Here is a 24,161-nt window from a genome sequence, read left to right on the forward strand (position 1 = left end):
TTGTATAATATTTGAAAACTATAAACCAAAACAAAAGTTGGTTATGAGCTAAACTTAAAAAAAGGAAAAAAGTATTCCAAGTATTTTTCTCGTGGAATGGAAGTAGGCAAATGCTCCTCATCTGCTTCCGGAGAGCTGGTGCCCATTCTCCATGAAAATTTGTGTGTGTTTAAGTATAGCAGATGGTTAAGTATGAGATGGAGTATAAAGGAGTACCTAAGAACTCGTTTTTTCCAACCAATCTTTGAGTCAGCAATGTTCATAACATCACAACTTCACTACCCACCCCTCGCTATGATGCTCTCAGACTGCTTTGCATTTTCGTTAATGAAGTTCTTTGACGCCATAGAATTTCAAAAGCAACTTGAAATAGTTATGTGCATTCTTATCATTTATTAGCGCTCGCATTTATATATATATATATGTTTATGTGTATGTATTCATATAAATATTTGGTGCAACAGATATTTTATAGCGAGCAGATTTTTCATGAGCTAATCACTCGCGCTGACTTGAAATTGCCTGCCAGAGCAAAACTGATATTCGAAAAAAAAAAAAAAAAATTTCATTAATTTATCTTTCACTTCTCCATTAAGTATCGGACTCGAGACCCACTAAATGTTGGTCACAAACAAACCCACTTGACTACATCGATTGCATTCGTATTTAGTTGGCCTGATAATGCTGAAAATATTTTTGCTAATTAAAAATAGCAACAATTTGGTCAACGGCGTCCTTTTCTGATTGCTTTACTCTCAGCTTTGTAGCATACTTCCGGGCGCAATGCTGGTTATGGTACGCGCGCATATTTTCATATTATTCTCAAATTACTTCTAAGCTGTATTTAATTAGCTGCAGGAGAAAGTAAATGGAGAAAAGGGAAAATGAGGAATTTTATAAAGGAAGAATTTATTTGAAAGAAAAAAAAAAATAGAACAAAAAATTAAATGTCCAAGGCAGCGAGAGTAAGAGTTGAAAGAGTAGTAATTGGAGAGAATACTTTGAAAGTTTATTTTAAATTCCTTATAATTATCTTTGCATCCTGTTGACTTTAACCCAGTCACTTGATGGCGAAAGCAAACAAAAAGCAGAAATCGTGAAAAAGCGAATTATGCAGCGCAAAATGAAAGACGACATTGAAGATTGTGAATAAGTTGGACTTTTCTTTGACGAAATCAGCAAATTGAAAGTTACAAGCGAAGTGGAAAAAGTTGAAAATGCTTCGCTTGAAAAACAAATTATTAAAAAAACAAATACTACAATTTACCATTGAAGAAATGCTAATTGAAGGCATTTAATGTCTCGTTTCGCACACTTAAAAGTGCTTGAGTTTATTTTTTTTCTACGCGGCAAAAAGTAAATTTTGCGGCAATTAAATGCTTAATTTAAAAAGAGTGAAACCAAGGTAATTAACGGCGCACACGAGTGCCAAAGGCAGAGAGAAAAAACATCAAAAAAAGGAAAAAAATAAAACCATAGAAAGTTTAATGTTGCGTATACGCACAGGTGAACGACACGCAACCACGCGTACACGAACACATACACACGCACTCACACAAATGCAAATGTTTCATTACATTTAACTGCCTATTGGTTTTCTCTGTTTGCAGCACAAAAAAAAAACAAGAAAAAAATCAAATTAAAAGCAAAAACCGCCCGCATCGCTGCATTAAAAAATTTAATGAATTTTAATAGCAAAAGGCATTTAAGCGAACCCACAACAACAAACGCGCATTTTCGTTAATTACATCATTGATAATTAACCCACTAAACACCAGTTTGCTATTTGGGGCTGAGGTATGAAAAATGAGGGTATGTGTGTATGCGTGCGCGTGTGGGTGTGGCGCAAAGTTAAGACTTTGCATTTTCAATTTGATTGTGTTGAAAGAGCAAAACAATTACAAAAAAAAAAGAATGCTGCGAATATTAGCCTTTGTGCGTGTGTGTTTGTGTGTATATGTGTCTGAGTGTGAGAGAGAGTTTTCAAAGACAAACTCGTAAAGACAGCTGCGCACAACTCCCATCAACCGGCCGCACTTGTAAGACTTCAAAGGATTTTCATTTTCGCTGAAAGCAATGATAACTTCAAAGGTTTGCTCTTCTCCATTTATTAGATCTTTATGAGGGCTTTTATGGTAATTTCATTGCTTACAAATACCTATACATAAATACAGGCACTATGTACTCGTGTTATGCAAAGTAACTACATTTAAATATAGAAGAAATTCAACGGTCTCTCTACTTTTTATGGGTTTTCTCAGTGCTGGCGAATTTTTCTTAGAAAAAAAGTTTAGCGCTAAAGAAAATTTTCATGCGTAAGCTTTGCGGCACCTCAGCAGGCATTACATTTTGCTTGCGACTAAAAATACTGACTAAGATTTCTTAAACGTCCTACTTTAGGTATTTTGGCATTTCCGCTAAATTACAATTTTCCAATGTGCCACTTACGGCAACGCTATGCTCAAGTCGTCTTCAGTTTAGCAGCGAGCTTGGCGCGTTAAATCAATTTAATCCACTTTAAGTTGCAAAACTATATTACATAAAATAGTTTTCATGTGTGGGTGTAGACATAGCGCCACATAGGCGTCCACATCTATGCTGCGGTGAAAAATCAAGCCATTTCCTCAGGCATTCTAATTCACGAACTGGTATTTGATGGCAGAAGCGAGACTAGTTCGAGTGGGACTAAAATGGTACCAGTTGCAAAAGAGCGATTTAGAGATGCGTGTGCAAATATTTTCAGCGCATCAAAAACTTATAATAAAAAATCAAAAGTGGAAAAAAGAATTCAATTAAAATAAAATGAAATAAAAAAAATTAAATAAAAATAATAAAAAATAACTTGAATTGGATTTGTATAATATTTTAATTTATAATAAAATATTTTTAAAACTATAATTTACCACTATTTATTTCATTTTTTCAACTAATCAAAAACTTTTCAATTACATCACAAATTGGACTAGACGTTTTTTGCCAATTGACACTTCTTAAAGTATACCAGTTGCTAGCATTTGAAAAAGTTAAAAGAAGAGCTACCTCGGCTGCAAGGCAAACAGGCAATGAGGCAGTTCAGAAATAGCGAGTTTGACTGTAGGGCGCATGAAGGGTATGAACTACGCATAGCTGCGCCTATGTGCTAAGTTACGCAGTCAAGTGAATTACATCACTCGCGTACTTCAGTCTCGTTAAGCGCAGAAAAGGGCGCTTATTGAGTGGGTAAAATCACCCAAATAACAAAAATGTGAGATGGAGTATTTCCATGTCATAGCTGCAATTAGGGATATGCATATTTTTGGCAATAATAATAAGTTAAATTTCAGGGAATTGAAATACTCAACAATGAAATTATTTGCAACGTAATTGAAATTCAATTCAAATGACGAATTTTGTATCAAAAGCGAGTGTTTTGACAGAAAATTTTACTTTATATTTTTCTTAAGTAGAAATTATTGTTCAAAGAGATCATTTCCTCATAACAAGCAGCAGACTGAAAATAAATAACGGTTTATAGAGCGATAAGGAACGAGATAGAAAGTACCGCTGCGGGAATAATTGGAGTATTTTTTAATATTTTTATTTGGAGTATTTATGACCTAATTTTATGGCCCTCTTAGCTGAAAAAACTACTAAAATGTGAAATATTTCATGCTTTTTTTCACTACAACGCCCAATAAATTGAAGATGCAGATTCCTCGTACCCAAAAACTTTCAGAAAGACCATTTGAGGATAAAAATGTTTGCTCTTTAATTAATTTTAATTTTTCTTTTTTTTAGTAAAGCGATCCCAATATTCGAGTGATCCAAATATTTTTGACATTGTTGCAAATTTTTCTGAAAATTGGTTTATTTGTAGGCTTGCGACTAATAAGAAGTAAATTGAAAAAATTTTTAAAAAAATTTATTATTTTGTTATCTATTTAATGTTGAAAATTTTGGTATAGAATAATTAAAGACGAGTTAATTGAAAGTAAGAATTTTTTTTGTAAAATTTGGAACAAAAAAAAAATTTTTTTTGGAAAAATTTTGTTGGAATTTTTTTTTCTTTTTTGTCGTTTTTGAAAAACAACTCCCCTCATTTTAAAGACTTTTTTAATTCCTTAAGACTCAAGATAATTAAAAAATAATGTTTTTTTTTGGAAAATTTGGGAAAAAAATTTTCTATTGAAAATTTATTTACTTTTCTTATACTTTGTGGGAAAGAATATATTTGATTTTGCCATTTCTAAGAAACAATTCTCTCAGTTTAATGGTTTTTTAATTCCTTAAGAGACCAGGTAAGTGTAAAATAATTTTTTTTTGGAAAGTTGTTTTTTCTGAAAAATTTGGAAAGTTTTTTGTTTTTGCAAATTTTGTTTTTTTTACCCTTTTTAATTTTGGGAAAGAATATTTTTTTACCAATTTTGAGAAACAATTCCCTAAATTTAAAATTGTTTTAATTCCTTAAGACACAAGGTAATTAAATTAAATATTTTTTTTTTGAAAATTTTGTTTTGAAAAATTTTTTTTCTGGAAAATTTGGAAAAAATTTCTTTTTTTGGATTTTTTTTTTACTGTTTTTTAATTTTGGAAAATAATGTTGTTTTTGCCATGTTTGAGAAACAATTATCTAATTTTAAATTTTTTAATTCTTTAGGACACAAGCTAATTAAATAATTTTTTTTTTTTGAAAAATTTGGGAAAATTGTTTTTCTGGAAAATTTAGAACACATTTTTTGTTTTGGATTTTTTTTGTACTTTTTCTAATTTTGAAAAAGAATGTTGTTTTTGCCATTTTTGAGGCTCTCTCATTTGAAAGACTTCTTTTAATTAATGAAGACACAAAATAATTAAAAAAAAAATTGTTTTTTTTTGGGAAAATTTGGAAATAAATTTTTTTTGGAAATTTATTTACTTTGCTATTAATTTTTGGGAAAGAATGTTTTTTTTGTCATTGTCGAGAAACAATTCTCTGATTTTAAACAGTTTTTGATTCCTTAAGACACAAGGTACTGAAATAAAATATTTTTTCGTTTTGGAAAATTTGGGAAAAAATTTTATTGTTTGGAATTTTGGAATTTTTTTTTTTAAGATTTGGAAATTTTTTTTTTTTTGGAAAATTTGGAAAAAAATTAAGTTTCGTTCTTTATTTTGGCAAGTAATGGTGTTTTGGCATTTTTGAGAAACAATTCTCAAATTTCTCTCTTTTTTCCCCCTTTGCTTCAATAGTAGCTGAGACTGCGCTCAGTAAGCTCTGAAAGTTTCATAGGGAATTCCATAATTTTTCGAGTTATATGCAAATACGTACCTCGAATTTGCGAAACATACTTTGAATCTGCTCTCTAATGTACGTAGCGACGCTTATGCGCTTCACTAGCGCAGAATTTTGTAATAACGTATTATAGCAAAAAACAAAAAAAAAGTAAAACCCTGCATTGGGGTGCTTTTCACAAATGATGATATAATTTCTTTTCGCAAAAATGTTTAACATAAAAAGTTTGAAATGGGCTTTGTTTTCATACAATACAAAAACTTTTTCTTTCACAAAAATTTTGAACAAATTTAATTTTTTTTCGAAAAATTGTTTTTTAAAAGGTACAGTTTATTCTGAGAAGTAAAATAAAAAATTTTAAAAACATTTTAAAAGGAATCCAAGACATGTGTATATCTCTTTAAAGGACTCTATATTAAACTTCTTATTACACTCAAGTTTGAAAGCAAAACCAATTTGATAAAAATTTACGAAAACGTTCAAAATACTGAGATGACTTCACATGGGATCTCGATGGTAATACTCGTTAATAGTTTGACTTACAGGAACCTACTAAGGGTGCACAGCACATAAATTTTGTTACGACTAAACGGCACAAATTACTGACATTGAAAAAGTATTAAGGTTTTTCTACTTATACATTTTCCAGTTAATAAAAAAGTTTTTTTACTTCTATTTTTATTAACATTTATATTAACCTAGCATAACTCAGCATTTTTCTTTTACAAAAATTTGCTACTTTAGGATTTTTCTCTATTTTTCAATCTGTGGAGATCAGAAAATCTGCGTAATCTTCAATTTTATTATTCTTCGCGTTTAAGACGAATAATTTGGAACCAATGAATCACCCAACCAAATGAAAGTATTGAAAATGCTGTGGGCGGCTCCTTTGGGTACAAAAAAGTAAATGAATTGTTGCTGCTGTAATTGAAATGAAACAAAAACCCGTCACACGAAATTAAAGGGGCAACAATTTCTATCAAGCCCAGCACATTAAAAAAAATTTCGAACAAAACGAGAATTTTTCAAAAATACGATTAAAACACCAACCTCCATTTTGAATAAAAATAATAATTTTACTGAAAATATAAAAAATAATTAATAAAAATATAAGCCATATTTTCAAGCCATTGCTACTTCCTTCAATCCTTGAGGCAATGTCTTACTGGACAGCGCTAAAAAGAAGCTTTTCATTGGAAGAAGTTTAAAATCAGATTAAATATTGGATTGTCTTAAAAGAGAACTATTTTACTTTTATTTTTTAATATTTTTTTTTTATTTATTTAAATGAGTCCTGCAAATTTCCGGAGAGATGTGAGCATTTTTTTTTATTATGTCAGTTAGAGGCGAAGCGGCTGCGCATTGCTCGTAAATGAGCCTGTCTTATTCCATGAGAAATGAGAATCCTTGCTCCTTCGAATAAACCTATAATTTATCGAACAAAATTGGTTTTCGTTAATTTTTGAGTTTCTAGAAATAAACCGTTAATTGGGCTACCTTGTACCTGAATAAATAAACACCCCAACTCATCGCGAAGTGCGGTCTTACACTTCTCCTGCATCGAGTAACCTGTAGCACTCGCAACACGCCTTCCTTGAATATTTATCCCAAACAAAATTGTTTATTGGGTCGCAACACAAGTCGTCTGGGAATTTATCATGCATTCTTAACTTATTCGTGTATGTTAGCCTGCTTGTTTTGGTTGGAAAAAGTAGAGCAAATTTTCAACTATCGCTTGCTCGTAAGTACTTAGTTAACTTTTTACTTACTTATGTAAGCGTTTCTGTTTATGCTTCACAGGTAGGCTGTTAGAGGCTTAGTTTTAAGCTCAAAGTTTTAAGTGTCTCAATGAAATACAGGAAAACACCGCTTTCTTACTTTTACGAAGATTGAGGAAAGTAGTAGATACAATGCAGTTCGACAGAGTTAAAGGTGGATAAGAGGGAGAGAGTTGAGAGAGATTTTTATTATGACTTGTTTAGACCGTTTTGGCAGCAGCTGCCGCGTATATATTTTTCTTTTATCAGAGCAATGTAAATACCAAATGCAAAAAGCAATTGCTCCCCCTTCAACATTGTTAAAGGCTCCTTCAATATCAAGAAAAGCAGCTAAAGTACAGTCCTGTTTGTGCAGGGAACTCTCTGTCGTGTAAATAAGGTTATTTAGAGCTGTCTCTACCGATTTCCCTTTCGTGTAGGCATGTTGTGACGTAAAGATAAGATTTCTATCTATAGTTAGGCTTAAGTGAAATTCTATCAACCTCCCCAAAGTTTTCAATAGGAAAGAAGAAAGAGATATCGGTCTTAAGTCTTTTGGATGGGTATGTGAGTTTCTACCAGTTTCTAAAAATATTTGTTTTTAAACATTTTTTAAGTTAGCGTTTTTTATCCAGTTCGCTTTCCATCGTCAATTTTTAAATTTCTAAGAATTTTCTGTTTGCGAGAAAAAAAAAAATGTTGAGTGGTCCAAAATTTCTAGCAATGTGGAGTATTATAAATATGTATTATAATAAAAATAGTTGATCTCAAATAATCTTTAAAATTAGTTTTTATAAATATTTGCAATATCGTCAATTTTAAAATTTCTCTTAGCATTTTGCGTTAAAAAAATCAGAAACCGACTCTAATTTATACCGATATAGAATATTGTGAAAAATAGTAAAAATATTTATCTAAAAAAAGTTTAAAATTAGTTTTTATTCATTTAACTTAAAGTATTCAAAAAAAAAACGTTTGTGTTTACAAAACAAAAGAGATCATGATGAGGGTAAAACTTCAATTTGATACTCAAATTCTTTAAAAAATTTTACGCTTAGCAGAAAAGTGATGAAGAGTCTAGACCTTACAAATTTGATAATCTGTTATCTATTCCGATTATTTTCTATGTTTACGAAATCAAAAATGTATGCAGAGTTTAAAATATCCAGAGATACGGAATATTATTATTATTATTTATTGCGATCTTACAGTCATTTCCATATGAAATTTCTATGCAAAACTGTATGTCAACAGCACTAGTAATGACTTCTGACAAAAGAAACTGTGAAAAATAGTCTCTGTAAGGTTTGGATGCAAATTATGAGCCACTCCATACGCGATTTTTATTGCGCATCAACAGACTAACTATGCCATATCTTTCTTGCACAAACGGGAGTTCTAATATTATCAAAAAAAAAAAAATTTAAATTGTGTTATTAAAAAAATAAAAAAGTAGTACAAAGTAGTAGTCCATTTGTGGAACAACATCGAAACACACACTACAAATAGCAGGAGGGTCTACGCTCCAATTATATATACAGGGTGAACGATATGAAGTGTTACCAACTTTACACTGCTTGTATCTGTAAAACAGCTCATGACATCAACGTCCAAATTGTTCTAATTACAGTTCAATATATTGTTTATAAGCCATCAAAAGCATTTGCGTCTCAGTTTTATTGAATTTTTTTTCTGTGATGGAATTCAAACGAAATAGTGTAATATTTGGCTGGAAAATCACAACCAGCCATTGTTCGTGAGCTCAGTCAATTCAAAGTGAACAAAAATGATACTGGTAGCATTGCAAAACGCTATGGAGGTGGACCAAAAAAAAAACCGCAACAACGCCAGAAATGGTTCGGAAAGTGAAAGCTCGACTTGAACGAAATCCACGTCGAAGTGGAAGGAAAATGGCCAAAGAACTGCTCGTGTGAACCAAGAATGGTTAAAAAATCAGGTTCCACACTTCATTTCGTCCACACAATGGCTTTCGAATTCACCAGACGCAAATCCGATGGACTATTCCATCTGGTCCATTTTGGAGAGCGGGGGGAGGACTAAGAAATATGCCAGTATGGATGCGCTGAAAAAAGCGATTATATAGTACGAGAATGGGCCAAAATACCTCAAAATCACATTCGTGCAGCATACAACTCCTTTTTTGACCGTTTGAAGGCTATAGTCAAAGCAAAAGGTGGCCATATCGAGCTAAAGTGAATATATGTTAAAATTGTAATCATTTTTGAACCATTTTGTCTTTGAAATCAATAAAAACTAATTTCACACAAAAAAGTTATGATGTTTTGAATAGGTAACATTTCATATCACCCTGTATATATATATATAGTACAAAAAGACACTACAAAAAAATAATATTACAAACAAAAAAATGTTTAAAAAAAAATTTTGTTAAAGATATGAAATTATTCCCAACGGGGGGGACACACCGAAAAATGAACTCAAATTTTTTACTTATTCCTTTATCATCAAATATCGACATTACATGCTACTATCCCTATTATTTATTTAAAGAATTTTATTTCTTTAGTAATGGTACCTGTCCCTTCCTAGCTTCTCTAAATTATTTTACAAAATTTAATAAAAACAGAAGAGAAATTAGTTTGTTTATGAACACTATTAAGACTCACTGTATGCATATCTATATATATATAACTAAAACCAGAAATTCCTAATAAAAAATAAATAATATGTTCATGTACTTAATTTAACGTCCCAAAAAGACACATTCAGTTTCTGCGACATCTTACGAAAATATTTGTAAGCCTTCAAACATTTGTTTTGATAAGCTTGGAGCACAAGCAAGCTCACCTTGTACCCGCCTGAGCGCTGAGAAAATTTGGCTAAATGCAAAACACTCTAAAAAAAGGTAAACACTCTAAATCCGCCTTAAGAGCACCAAAGCATTGTACCCACACACATGCATGTACTTATATAATGTATACACGCACACATCTGCATATTTCCTATGTGTAGTTGCATAAGCATCTCTATGAGCTAAGTGCTTTTCGACTTTGTTACCCTTTTCGACGACCAGAAGCGCTCAAGTGATGCTGATAGGCCATTTTAGGCAGTTTAGCCACAAGACGAACAAAAACCAAGCTGGCAACCAAAGCAACAACAACAACACCACTATATTTTATAGCGATAGCAACTTGTCATTGTGGCAACAATAGCTGGTACGTGCAAAGTGTTTTTCATGTTAATAAATAATTATGCGGCGATAGGTAGGCAGGCAGGCAGGCAGGAGACCTCATTCCGTATCTTAAAGCTGTTGGAATTAGGAATAGGCGGCCGAGAAAATCAGCGGCTGCAAACAATTGAATAAAATAAGTTAACAAGAATAAGCTCCAAAAGGCAAATAAAAAAAGAACAAAAAACAAAAAAACAAATGAGAGCGCACGCATAGGCTGAACTTTGAGGTGGATGAAAAACACGCACAACCGCAATAAGAAACACAACTGGCATTCATTCAACTCGCCTAACTGCCGGCATTGAATGAAGTTAAGTGGCATTTGAACTTGTCAAGTACCTGGGTGGCTAAACTCAAATATGACTTGCCGCGGGCATGCATACATATATAAATATTATCAGAGTGCGCCCCCCTCCCGGCAATTCTGCGCGCAGAACAAAGACAAAATAGCCGCACCGCAGGCAAGAGGCAAAGGTGGCTGGGCGCAAGACTTTGTGGCCAATTGAATCTAATTTGAAATTCAATAAATGCAAGGGAGCTGCGCAGAGCTTAGGTGTACATACATACATACGTACGTGCATTTATATGTATGTGTCTATAAATATTTTCTTGTTGATGGACTGATGTAGGCGTGCAAAGAGGGCGGTATGCGCGCAGGTGCTTGGCATATTCATTTATATAAATTTACAGTACATTTATATATACAAACAGTTATGTGTTATCGACAGCGGCTTAGCTGGCAAATCATTGCGTCATCAAGTAGTTCAATTTCCTATTTCTATTATAAATAAATATCTTGGAATACTCGTATTGTAATGCGTACTTTCAAGTGTTTTCTATTATTTTACTGTTATTTTTTTACATGTGCTTGTATATATTACTGTATGTGTGTGTACAATGTTACACAAGATGGCGCAAAATTAATCACCTAATATTGTTGGTAACTTTTTTACTAAATAAAAAAAAATGATTTTGAATCATGGAAATCTTTATTTTGGCCTTTATTATTACTTGTTTCAGTTCTCAAGTGTGAAATCTGATTGAAGCACGACACCATTTGCCAAAATGATTAATCTTCCGATAGGGTGATTAATTTTGCGCCACTTAGAACAATGCTTTGAATACAAACATATTTATAAGTACAGTGGTTTGAATGTAATACAATATAATTATAAAAAAAAATACAGCTATATTACATAAAAATGTGAGCACACAACTAGCAGATTTTGCGGTTTTTTTTTTTTTATTTTTTTTTAACTTTTTTTTAAACCTTTTTTTACTTTTTTTACTTTTTCTTTTAGAATAGTTTGTTAAAGTTGTTAGAAAACAGTTCGAAATAAATCTTATATATACAAATTAACTCTTATTTGTGTGTACGTATTTTAAAAGCAAATAAACCAATCATCAGATTGCAATGAAACTTTGTAAACTTATTGCTGGCAATTGGCGAAAAGATATAGGCATAGCAAAATTAATTTAAAATAAATGGGCGGGGCACGTCACATACAAACCAATTTTTTAATCACACATTTCGCGAACTATTCGTGTCTGAGTACTGAAAATTTGTAGGTAGGTGAAAAAAGATTCAAGTGCCACTCTGGCGCTCCCCAAGTAGCACTAAAGCGTCATTTTGACACCATTATGAGACCTCCGACAGGCAAATATCTGCAGCCAGCCAGAGCTGTTGATATAATAGAGAAGATCGATGGGATTTAGGTTGGCGAACTGCCCCAGCCTGGCGAAGAAACAAGCACCCAGTGACCTTAATCGTCTAGTTGTCAAGCCCGGACATTTACAAAGAAAGTGCTCTACAGTCTCCTTCTCTGAAAGGTAACCACAGCTTCTGCAATGCGGGTTAAATGGTAACCCTAGCTTTTCCGTGTGTGTGCCAATCATCTAATGATCGGTAAACACAGCTAAAAGTTTGGCGTGCCCTCAGGACTTTCTGAGTCTTCCGTCTATTGTACTGGGGTCAAAGGATTTTTGAAATAGCACATGAAGAAATGCAGCTCTATGCCTTCTGCGCTTTACTGAAAAGTAAGTTGCGGAGTTTGCTTTTACCAACAGTCAGTGAGATGCCGATGACCGAGTAGGATGGCTTTTGAGAGAGAAAATTTGAGAAAAGTTTTGATCTACTTCTTTTAGAAGTTAACTAGTTTGAATCTGCACGTTGGCGTCGTCAGAGCCTTAATCGCGACTTGCCTATCGGAGAAATTTTTAATATCTCCCTTGCTTCAACGTTCCCTAAGCATTTTGCATGCCTGCGGGTTCGCAAAGACTTGCGCCTGAGAAACTCTAGGCATTTTAAAGAAATAGATAAATTGGCTGATTTAGAGCAAACTGCAACTCTGACTCCCAATTCCATATTGGAGCCGTCAGTGAACAGACAGAAATGCCAGCTTCGGTACAGATTTTCTCCTCATTCCTTCTTCTCATATTCTGCCTACTTGGAAAGATTGCCCTGTTACAACCCTCAGACTCCAGTTTGCGGATATAGAGCTCTGTACGAAGTTCAGAGAAAAGCGTTGTTAAAAATGTTTTCATGTCCCTTGAGAGATTACCTCCAGAGGCCAACCTCTTTCAACCGGATTGCACTTTGAGCTTCGATGGATATAATGTAAGAGTCAATGGGCAGTAAGTCACAAACGACATTCATTGCAGCACAGGGGCAAGTTTTACATGATCAGGTGATGCCAATGCATGCAGGCCTTTGCACTTTCCCCAATTTAGTGATATTATAGCTCTTGCGAAGAGCTTCCCACTAAAATAGGCATCTCCGGGTTAAAATTGGCAGAGCCGCTACATTAACATACAAAGCAGGACCTGTTGCTTGACATTCATCCGATTCGTTGGGTTTTTTATAATTTTTTTACTCTGACGATGTTGCGAGTTTTCTCCGCAAAAAGTCAAAACTGGTCAACATTTTGATTTGCTACTGTTTGTAGCGGAGTTAATGTAGCATATAAAATTTGAACTGTTGATTTGTTTTGACTTTTATTTGTAGTCGAAAATATTAAATTTTCAATTAATTTTCATTACAATTGATATATTTTGCATCAAAATAAGGTAAAAACGTTTTATGATTTAAAAATTATAATGTAGTCCACCCGCTGAATCTTATTATATAATTATATAATATATTATTATATAATATTTTGTAGCCCCTATAACCTTTCAAACGCAAATCCTACCAACTGTTCTCATTTGTATGGCCGCCACTTTGTATGCAGGTTGTACACGCACGTTTATATGTAAACCTTTGGTGGCTTTTATGGTTGCTTTTGGTGTGACAATACAACCATAGCTAATTCCAATTAATGCTTGGCTTTTAATTTCGTACGCGACTTAAGATTAATTATTTTGTAATGCTTCGAAAATTGTTGTGGCTGCTTTGTGGTTGGCTTTTGTTGTTGCGTGCTTTACTGTTTTCATTGGTATTTAATTTGCTGGGCTTGTTGTTATTGCGTAGGTGTATAGTTTTGATTGTCACCGCAAAACCAGTTTTAGCATTAAATTTTCAGACTGCGAATAGAAACAATGGCGATGTACAAATGTGGCTTAGTGATTCTGGTGGAACAATGTTTTGCTTAAAAAAATACTAAATTAAACAAAATTTTAGCCATAGTCATCAATTAAGTGATTAAACATAAAAAATATTAATAAAATACTAATAAAAAAATGTATCAAACAGGTAAGGAATCACCTCAACTACTTAGGATGGAGGCGAATTTACAGTGACGAGCATAACTGAGTGCATAATGATTTTTTGATGTTGATACTCTTGATTACAACATACCAAAAGCCACACGTGCACACATGAAGAAAAATTTCTTTAAAGTAATTCTCCTTTTACAAAATTCTCGAAATTGGCGCACTAGACTAGTTAGTGTCAGCTGCAGTGACTGTCACCGAAGGCAGTGATACACTTAGGATAAAGGTGCAGGTTTATTTTGGTACTGCAATACGGCTTGGTAGTCCCCTTACAGACCCAATCTGTATCCCTTATGACTTTCTTCATGCCTTTTGAATTACTATTCGCCACCTTACATAGACTCCACAGGCTGACAAAGTTTGCCTGACTTTCAGAACCGATAACTAAACTAAAACTTTCCGAGGGTTCTCGACGTGCTGAATTCGAATCTGAACACTTAATATCCCCGTTAATGTAAGTAACATTTATGAAATATAGTATGCCGTCTACAAATTGAACACCGACTATCTCGGAGACAAACAAAGATCGTTGTTTCTTATAAAAAATTATTTAGAAGGAAAATAGTTGTACTAAAATATATTGGCAAAAAGTTTGTATGACATTTTAGACTTTTAATCAGATATTTCTCGAAGAATCTCTGAATATGTTTGAGGGCCTGTGTCATCTAAGAAATGTATTTCCATGTACTCGTATCAAAGCGTGCTTCTAATCGTTGATAGAGAAGAGCCGTAGCAGAGAACATGAAGAGTTGTATCCTCCTCATTAATGCTGTGTAACTTCAAAAAACATGCATATGCGTTTCTGCATATTTCTCGTTTAGGTTTTCTAGGTAGCACTAATATCCTCAAAAGGTGGCTCAAAATAAGATGTTACGAATCACATAAAAAAAGCCAAGCAGGCCTAAGAAACAACAGGCGTTCATTTATAATCACAGGAAACAGCAATATAAAAAAATTTCTATTTGGAAACCAAGTCAAACTCCAGCACAAACGATCTGAAAAGTCCTGAAAAGAAAATAGTGTTGACCCTGACACATTCTTAGAAGAGAATCAAGTGGGATCACACGCACTCCAATTGATTGGTATTCACAAAGAAACCAACGAAGAGGTAGGCACTCGCTGACCTGCAGCAGAAGTTTTGAAACGGACATAAAGAATATCAAAAAGAAAAAAATAATGCTTCTGTCAGAGGTAGTTAGGTCAAATGGTTGAAAAGCCAGTCTGGCACTCTTCAAGTAGCACTAAAGCGCCGTTTTGATACCATTACGAGACCTTCAATAGGCAGCCAGAGCTGTTGATATAATGGAGAAGATTGATGGGATTTAGGTTGGGGCACTGCCCCATGGTGTCAAAGAAAGGAGCACCCAGTGACCTTAATCGTCTTGCAGCTAAGCTCGGATATTAACACAGAAAGTGCTCAACAGTCTCCTTCTCTGAAAGGTCCCCACAGCTTTTGCAATGGGGACTAAATGCTAAACCTAGCTCTTCCGCATGTGTGTCGATCGTCCAGTGGCCAGTAAACATAGCTACGAGTTTGGAAATTGAAGGGCGAGGAGTGCTTAGGACTTTCTGAGTCCTGCGGGTATTGTACTGGGGCCAAAGGATTTTCGCAATAGCACGTGAAGAAATGTAGCTCCATATTTTGTGCGCTTTCCTGAGAAATAATTTGGGCAGTTCCTTTTTAACAACTGTCAGGGGGATGCCGATGTCAGAGGCAAATGGAGAAAGATTGTTGTGGCCCCTTGTGGAACCCTAGGCAATTATAAAAATAAGTATAATGCCGAATAGTAAGATTATAGAGAATACACATCAGGAAGTGGTTGCTTTTCCATCTTTCACTAGCCGGCTCAAAGGAAAATTCCCTCAGAATCGTTGAACTTTTTTGAAGCTAGTTTTCCCATCAAAAGAACATAAAAAAGTTGAGTCTATTTATAAGATCGTTCTCGTTACCATATTTTATAGAACAACTCGATTGGAGAAATGTATCAATTGAACATTTTGAAAAATATCGAAAATTTACCACCATTTGAAATGACAGTCACTATTCGTTTTTCCCCCTTTCTAACATAGAAAAAAGCAATTTCTGATCAAAAGTGATTTGTGTACTGAGAATCGTCTGAGTACAAACAGACGTGGCTAAACCACAGAAGCTATTGGCAAATTTTGGTAAGAAAAGAATTTTTAAAAATTGCATAGATTACACATATTGCGCAATTTCTCTGTAAATGTCCGGGTTTGGCAGCTAGACGATTAAGATCACTGGGAGCTCCGTTCTTCGACAGCCTGGATCAGAGCGCCAACCGAAATCCCTCCAATCTTCTACATTATATCAGCACCTCTGGCTGGGAGTAGATATCTGCGTGGGATCTCATAATGGTATCAAAATGACGCTTTAGTGCTACTTGAGGAGTACCAGACTTGCACTTCAACCATTTCACCTACCTAACTACATATACTGACACAAAAAGATATAAAGAAGGTTTACTTACAATCTTTACGAAGGCGTTGGGCTTACAAATGCCACGTCTACGTAGTACTCAAACTCAGACACTTCACTCGCAAATAGGTGTGAATAAATGAGATACATACGAAATTTCATGCATATTTCACGCAATGCAATTTGTATGAATTTTGGCATCCATTTGACGTGAAACGCAAAGTAGTACTATACTTTATTCTGAATATTCTGAAACAAATACGTCTGTCAAGAATTCCAGTCACTTCCTCTGGGAATTACGGGACTCTACCCTGATTTTGTGGATAGCAGCATTGCTGTTTGGGAAATTCAACTTCCATTCTTTTCATTGCTGAGAAAGTAAAGCATCTAGACTCACTCACGAGAGTGGCTATTTGAAGTGGTGGTATGGTTATGAGATACCTTTGAAGCTGAGATACCATTCGTTTTCTGTATTGATGCAATTAAATTATCGACGGTTTTATGATAATTAATTAGCAGACCGACGGCCGCCCTAGCCGAATAGGTTGGTGCGTGACTACCATTCAGACTTCACAGAGAGAACATCAGTTCGAATCGAATAAAGAAAAACATGTTTATAATAGCGGTCGCCTAGCTCCTCTATCTATCTCCATTCTTGTTCAACATACTTCTGGACATAGCAATGCGAAAAGCGTGTGCGGTCACCAGGGGCATTTCCTGGGGCTTATGCGACCGGCTTGAAGACCTAGCCGACGACATTTTTTTACTATCACACAAATACTCAGATGCATCAGCTAAACTACAAGCAGTATGCCATGCAATAGCACAAACAGGTCTAAAAATTAGCATAGCAAAGGCCAAAGTAATGCGGACTAACACCACCGAAACGCAAGCCCTTCAAATTGCCATCACGCCGCTTGAAGATGTAGAATATGTCAAAAAACGGCAGATCAACAACTGACATACGCAACCGAATATCTAAGGGATGCGTTGCATTTGGCATGCTAGACAAGGTAAGGAGTTCAACCCACATCTCCAGGCACACAAAACTGAAAATACTTGATGCCAACGTGAAGCAGTTCTGAATGAATGTGAAATATGGAACTTAACAGCAAGCATATCACAATCATTGCAATTCTTCCTAAACCGTTGCCTAAGAAAGATATTGCAGACATTCTGGCCTGATATTATAGGCAACGATGATCTTTGGGCGGCTACCGGGCAAACACCAGTTCTCAAAGAAATTATGCGTCGCAAGTGGAAATGGATCGGACACACATTGCGCAAACCACGAGATAAGATCGTAAGGGAGGCGCTAGACTGGAATCCGCAAGGAAGACGTAGATGCGGGAGACCAGCCGACACATGGAGGCGATAAGTAGCAGCAGAGGCGGACAGAGCCTGCCGTTTCTGGAGTCAAATTAAACATCCAGCTCTAAACAAACGGAATTATAACTTGTTTATTGAGGCTCTATGTTTCATCTAGGAACTATGGGAAAATAAAAATATATACGTCTGTCGTCACCTGATCTTGTCCTGGCAGAATAGACACTGTATCCAGACGATAATGTAGTCGCCACCTTAAAGAAAGTTTTTGTGCAATTTTTCTATCAGTTCATCAAGAAAATCTGATAAAAAATACTTGTATTATCGGCCCAGTAGCTGGAATAGTTATTTTACAGGTAAATTCAGTGCATAAAATGCCAAGCACCCCCTTTCGATTAAGCTACTCCCTTCACCCTCTTCTTTTGTTTGTTACCCCATTTAAGTGAAATTCAATATTTGTGCGTCTTGATTGCATATGTCACAGCCAGGTGAACAGCAATTATCGGTAGCCAGCCCCAAGTCACTAGCTTCAAGCAACCAACACTCATTGCCAGTTGCAGCCTAACAATTTGCCATTCATTTGATGAATTTATGCGCATTGCCGCAAATATATTCGGCTCCTACTGTGCCATGGGCGAAGTCAAAGTAGCCTGGGGTCAAAGGAAAGCTACGGCGGGGTCACTAACCACACCAGTTACTGACAGTCTAACTGTGAACTTTGAACAGGTATTGAGATTGGAATTCTAATTTAGTAACATTTACCGAATCACCTGAATGATGATGAATTTTTCAATATAGAGTTGGCTGTGGGTATTCACACACTAATGAGCTGACATAAAGGCACATATTTTATAGAACAAAAATGCTCACATACATATAATATAAGTGCGTATGTATGTATATTTGCTTGCACCTATTTTTATGAATGAATGAATGAGTGAATAAATCTGTGTGTGTGTGTTGAGCTTACAGAATGAAACAAAAATATTTCATTTTCATAAACCACAATCAAACACCATTGATACCATCGATTATATTTATGTAAGCTAGCTAACCCACACATACACTCGCAGCAATGCTTGCCTGCACACCGAATCAATGGTGCACGAAACACAATTTGCGACCATAATTCAAAGATTATTATTGTATTTTGGTAGGTCACTTCGGCAGTAGGCAGTAGGCAGCAGGCAGCGCTTTGGCTCCACGACGCGCAGACCGGGGCAGACCGCATGGGGTGTACGCAATAAATTGGAATTTAATCATATTTTCGGCAGGCAACTTTGGCATACGGGTGTACATACATAACAATAATAACAACAAGCTGGCAGCAATAACAAAATACTATACATGCACACACACATAGGTGCTACAATTGCGTGTGAGTGTGTGTGCGTGCTTGACAGGCGGTGATGCCCAATCAGCCAAGCTAAAGAGCCAGGCAGCCCCAGCCAAGTGAGTTGCTACAAATTTGATTTTGGCATTTCGATTTATTTCAAACTCGAATTTTGTGGGCTCATTTTGTGATTAACCAGGCACATGTTTCTGCCCGTAACCCACACACCTGCGCACCCCTTGCCTAATGCACCATAAGTGTTACATATGTATACATGTATGTGTGTATGTATATAACTGACTGTCTACGTGCGGGTTTTTGCGGTTCACCGACTTATTTGTTTGAATATTTATTGATTACGAGTATTTGTCTGTGGTTGATGTGGGTTTTTTTCTTCTTTTTTTAAATCGCTTCTATAATTTTTCACACTTTGAGTTCACACACTTAAAAGTTTACAAATGATTTGTTTGCTTTTTCTCTCTATTTTCTTGTGTTTAATTAAAAGTTACATAAAATACTGCTAACATTTGCATGCATTCAGCTTTGTGTGATTCAAAGGCATTAAAATGAAAATAAAAAAGTTTGAAACTATAAAATTTTGAACATTTGAATAACGGAACTTGAATGAATGTATGAATCAAAATGAGGTTTTCCCTTTGACGTCATGGTTTTTTTTGCCTTCTACTCATCGCAGTACTTCATACAAACTCAGTTTCCGCGTACCTGCTAAGCATTCTTCTGAGGTACATGAGCGAGCGCTAACTTCGGTCAGATACACCAAATGGTCAAAAAACTAAAGCGGCAACATCTGGCCCAGCTTACGGATCTACCCTTGGCCCCGATCTCTGTAAACTGAGCTAGAATGAGACCTAGAGCGTAGAAATGCTAGAAGACACATATTTCATGGGATATGCGGGCGATACAGCGGGCGAATTAGCGCAAGGCAGCGAGGACGCCAGGAGGATGCTGAAACAAGTCTTGTTAAGGACTGGAACTCGCCAAACATAAGACCGGAGTCATCCCGCTGATACGAGGTCAGCTTACCAATAGACGACACGTACCTAGTGACTCAAAAATTAGTAAAATACCGAGGCATTCAACTTGATAGCAGGCTTATCTTCTGGGCCCAGGTCCGGCACGTGGTTACCACAGCAGCGTAGGTCGCGGCTAATGGCAAACATCGGTGGAGGAAGATATAGCAAAACAAGGCTGATCATGGCGACTTCACACGCAATACTCTTGTATGGCAGTGAAATATGGGAAGATGCGCTAAACTACAAGCAAAGCGCAAAGCAGTGGAAGCTCTATAACGAACAGCGGCACTCAAAGTTGCTTCAGCTTACTTCAGCACTGTCTCGGGCGCAACAGCTTTTGTGACCAGCGGAGATAACTGTCGACTTTATGGCCCGGAAACAAATGGATGCGTTAGATATCAAGAAAAAACACGCTAACACTAGCGTCGCGGAACAGAGATGTCAAACCATGCAGCGTGGACAAAGTCGCTGGGGCACTGAATCCAGTTACAGATGGACGGCGAGACTTATTCCAACAATAGGCAAATGAGCTCAAAGAAATTTCGGGCTATTTCCTTAAACTATTGCATGATTAAGTTTCTCTCCGGCCACTGATAATTCCGGAAATACCTACACCGCATGAGTAGAGTTAGCGACCTCAGTTGCATATACTGCGAAGCACCGAGCGATGACGCGGATCACACATGGAAAGAGGTACTCTGAGCGACCAGATTGGTGACATCGCGCCGCCCAATATAAACAGCGAAACGGCTAAAAGCGAGGGCAGCAGGAATGCGTTTAAAGGATACATTGAAGACCTATTACGGGGAAAAAGATACATATCGTTACAATAAAACAAAGCTAAGTCTCACAGACAGAGTCATAAGAAGGCGAGCCTATAGCATGAAGCTGGCCATTCCTGGCCCTGTCGTAAGGCAGAAGTAATACAGAAAGTAGTCCCGGGAAAGGTGTCTCCCCAGAAGCGTAGGAAGGATTGTTTTAGTGGGCACACCACTTAACGCTGTATGCGACCGTCACTTTCAGTGCGAACGCATTTTCTTTTCAGTTATTTTAATAAACCTATAGTTGCGCTATAGTGGCTCAGTCGAGATGTCTGGAGTCTCCGAGGACTGGTGAAAGGAACGACCGGAGGTAGCGGGTCATATTCCAACCGTATGCAGATGACTACGCGATCTGGCGTGACCTGTGAGAATGCCCGTGAGCACGCTGAGTTGATCTTCAAGGAGGGTTATGAGTTGTCTGAACCTCCTTTGATCATAGCCCATAGTTTGGTGGCCCCATTGTTTGGTGCCGACTCACTTATCTTAGCCCATATGAGCCAGATACGATTTGCCATTCCTTGCAAGTTGAATTTCTCGATGCACTCAGGGATCAATAAAGACTTTACTTCAAAATATAACAGCATCTAACAGCCGCTTAGAATGGCAATTCACTCATTTCATAAAATTTGTTCGAATTTTTATAGAAATGAAAGTCAAGAATGCATTTGCTCAGTAAACGCACTATTTTTTGAGTAAAAACAAATTTCAAGCAAATCAGAAAACTATTACTTGAACATTCATCATGGGTAGGAACCAGTCGCCATCAATTTACTCAATGTCGGTGCGATCTTACGCGTAAAAGCAGCTCTCAACTTTCTGATCTGTCAATTGAGGGTGCCAACTCGAAAATGTTGATAAAGTCCACGTGGGATGATATCGAAGTAAAGGGGCGTGAACTTCAGTTTTGCATAAAAATTAGGACATGAGAAGGCTACTAATATGATAGCAGGCAGGGGATACCCACAAATGATATCGAAAAAACTCGTTTGACAACTTTAGAAGAGTTCTTGTTTAATTTTATCTCAACACATGGGCTGAAAAGTCCTAACAAAGGAAGCACGTTCTTTTGCTCAAAATTCGCTTTATCCATTTATTCATCAACGTAATTTCCATCTAGAACAACTCAATCATTTCACCGCCGCTTTAATATATACCTCTTTCGTAGAGCGATTTTTTTTTGCCTCAAAATAGGCCTCAGCTTCAGCGATGACCTCTTTATTCGAGCGAAATTTCTAACCAACGACCAATTTTTTAGGTATGCGAAGAGTCAGTAGTAGCTGGGAGCCAAATCTGGTGAGTAATTCGATGTTCAATTCATGTAGTTTTGCCATTATTTGAATTGATTTGTGTCACGGTGCGTTGTCTTGATGAAACAAAACAGTGAGCAAACGCGGCACCCACTTTGAACAGAGCTTTATCATAGTCAAATGCTCATAGAATATAAAGCCAAGATCTTGTTTTGATATCTTCACGATCACTCACGCAACTTCACTTCACGATCGTTCGAAACGATTTTGTTAATTTTTTTGATGCTTGCTGCCTCATTTAGACGTCCCCTGCGTTGTGCATCATCGGTGTCTCTACAATTCATCGTTTTATTGTTATTTCTGTTGGAGCGGAGCCCCCTAACACTTTTTAAGCCGTTGATTCGCTTGAACAATATTTCCGAAGTCAAACTTCTAAAGCGTCGATGGAAGAGCGAGAATGGAGAGTAAAATTTCAAAGCCTTGTAACATTTGGGCATTTTCGTTCCATGAGAGAGAAAAAAGATATAACGTAGAGGAAGAGGAGAGAGAGAGCTATACCTTATATATATCTTAGATACACTTTAGGCTATTCTTCCTGAGTTTTTCCTTGTGGTTGCTAATTTCTACTGAGAAATAACAGTCTACTTTTTGGCACTTGTTTATTGGTGCCTACTTTTGGGCGTTATATTTTCTTGGTGCCTACTGTTTGGGGCGTTTTTGGTCCCAATTTTTTTGGCGTTTTTTTTGTGGTGCGTACTTTTTGACGACTATTTCCGTTTCCTGGCTAGTGCTTTTGCTTACTATAAAGTGCTATCCATTCCGGCGTCGGATTTATTGGTATTGCCTTGCGGTAATTTGTGCCATTGCTGCTGTCCTGGAATCGCTGCGTTTGTGTGAGTGATAAACGCTCGGAGTAATGGGCGTTGTTGCAACGGTTTGTGTTCGGCATTTACCTACACCGGTCGACCCTTGTAAATTTTGTGTATTTGTATTCTCTGCAAATGTTGTGAATTTATTTAGATATATATCCTTTCTCTCTCTCTCTCTCTCTCTCTCATTCTCTCTCGGGTCTCTCCCTCTTTCTTTGGTTGCCTTGAAAGTTTCACTTCTGTTATAGGTACTTCGCTATACGTACTTTTTTTCTATTTTTTGCTATCAAGAAGCAGTGTAAAATTAAAACACGAAATTCTTTTTGTTCCATTGTTTTGAGAATAACAGAAGTAGGGTCACTCTTAGCACAATGACTCACAAACTAATAATAGAACATCATGAAATTTTAACAGCTGTCTTCTTAAGGTTAGTACTACAATAATAGAGATGAAAAAGAGGTGAATGCAATAAAACTAGTGCCATTTATGCATTAGGCGCGGAACTTTTCAGCCCTTGCCTTAATTTAAAAAAAAATTTTTCAAAGTTAAAAAATCTAGTTTCAATCTCTAAGGCTGTACACTTAACGGTATTCCACAATATTTCAAGGTTCGACTTGGCCGTTTAAAACAGCTCCAGCATTTCTCTTAGGTAGGCACCATTTTTTATGCGTACTCACCTTTATTTCGTGTATGAAATCCGTTTCGTCCAGCAGATTAATCCGCACGGACATAATCCGCGATGGTCGACAGAGGCAATTCATTTTTCTGCTGACTTCTCGCTCTTTGCTGCTCTTTTTACTTCATATGCACAAATACAGCCAAACACACACACAAAGCGCGATTGCTGCTACATTTGGACTAAAAAACACTTTTGATTAGCTTTTATTGCGTTACTACACACATACACACACAAATGCAGTTATTGACATAAATATTTTTATTTCATTTCTTCGATACACTTTTTTCCAATGGATTATATTTTTGCATCACCACTACATATTTCCTTTATAGTTCTTCACCACCTAACAACAACTTTTCATGATCGATTGATTGCTACTACTACATAGATATAGACTTATAAGTGTGCATGTTCGGTACGCTCATTGCATAACTGAATTTCACTTTAAATTTTATTGATACACATTTCTTTTATTGAAACTTTTT

At 36.1% G+C, this 24,161-nt stretch overlaps 1 protein-coding gene across 1 annotated transcript in view; it reads right to left on the reverse strand.

Moving 5' to 3' along the window:
- Positions 1-23,880, reverse strand: part of LOC129239263 (hornerin) — a 189,755-nt gene extending 165,875 nt beyond the window's left edge. The window contains exon 1 of the mRNA XM_054874635.1: positions 23,675-23,880. Within this exon, the coding sequence (XP_054730610.1) occupies positions 23,675-23,758 (84 nt within the window). The 5' untranslated portion in view covers positions 23,759-23,880. The remainder of the gene's footprint in view (positions 1-23,674) is intronic.
- Positions 23,881-24,161: the final 281 nt, after the last annotated feature.

This window comes from Anastrepha obliqua, chromosome 1, assembly GCF_027943255.1.
Source record: "Anastrepha obliqua isolate idAnaObli1 chromosome 1, idAnaObli1_1.0, whole genome shotgun sequence".
Taxonomy (NCBI): Eukaryota; Metazoa; Arthropoda; class Insecta; order Diptera; family Tephritidae; genus Anastrepha; species Anastrepha obliqua.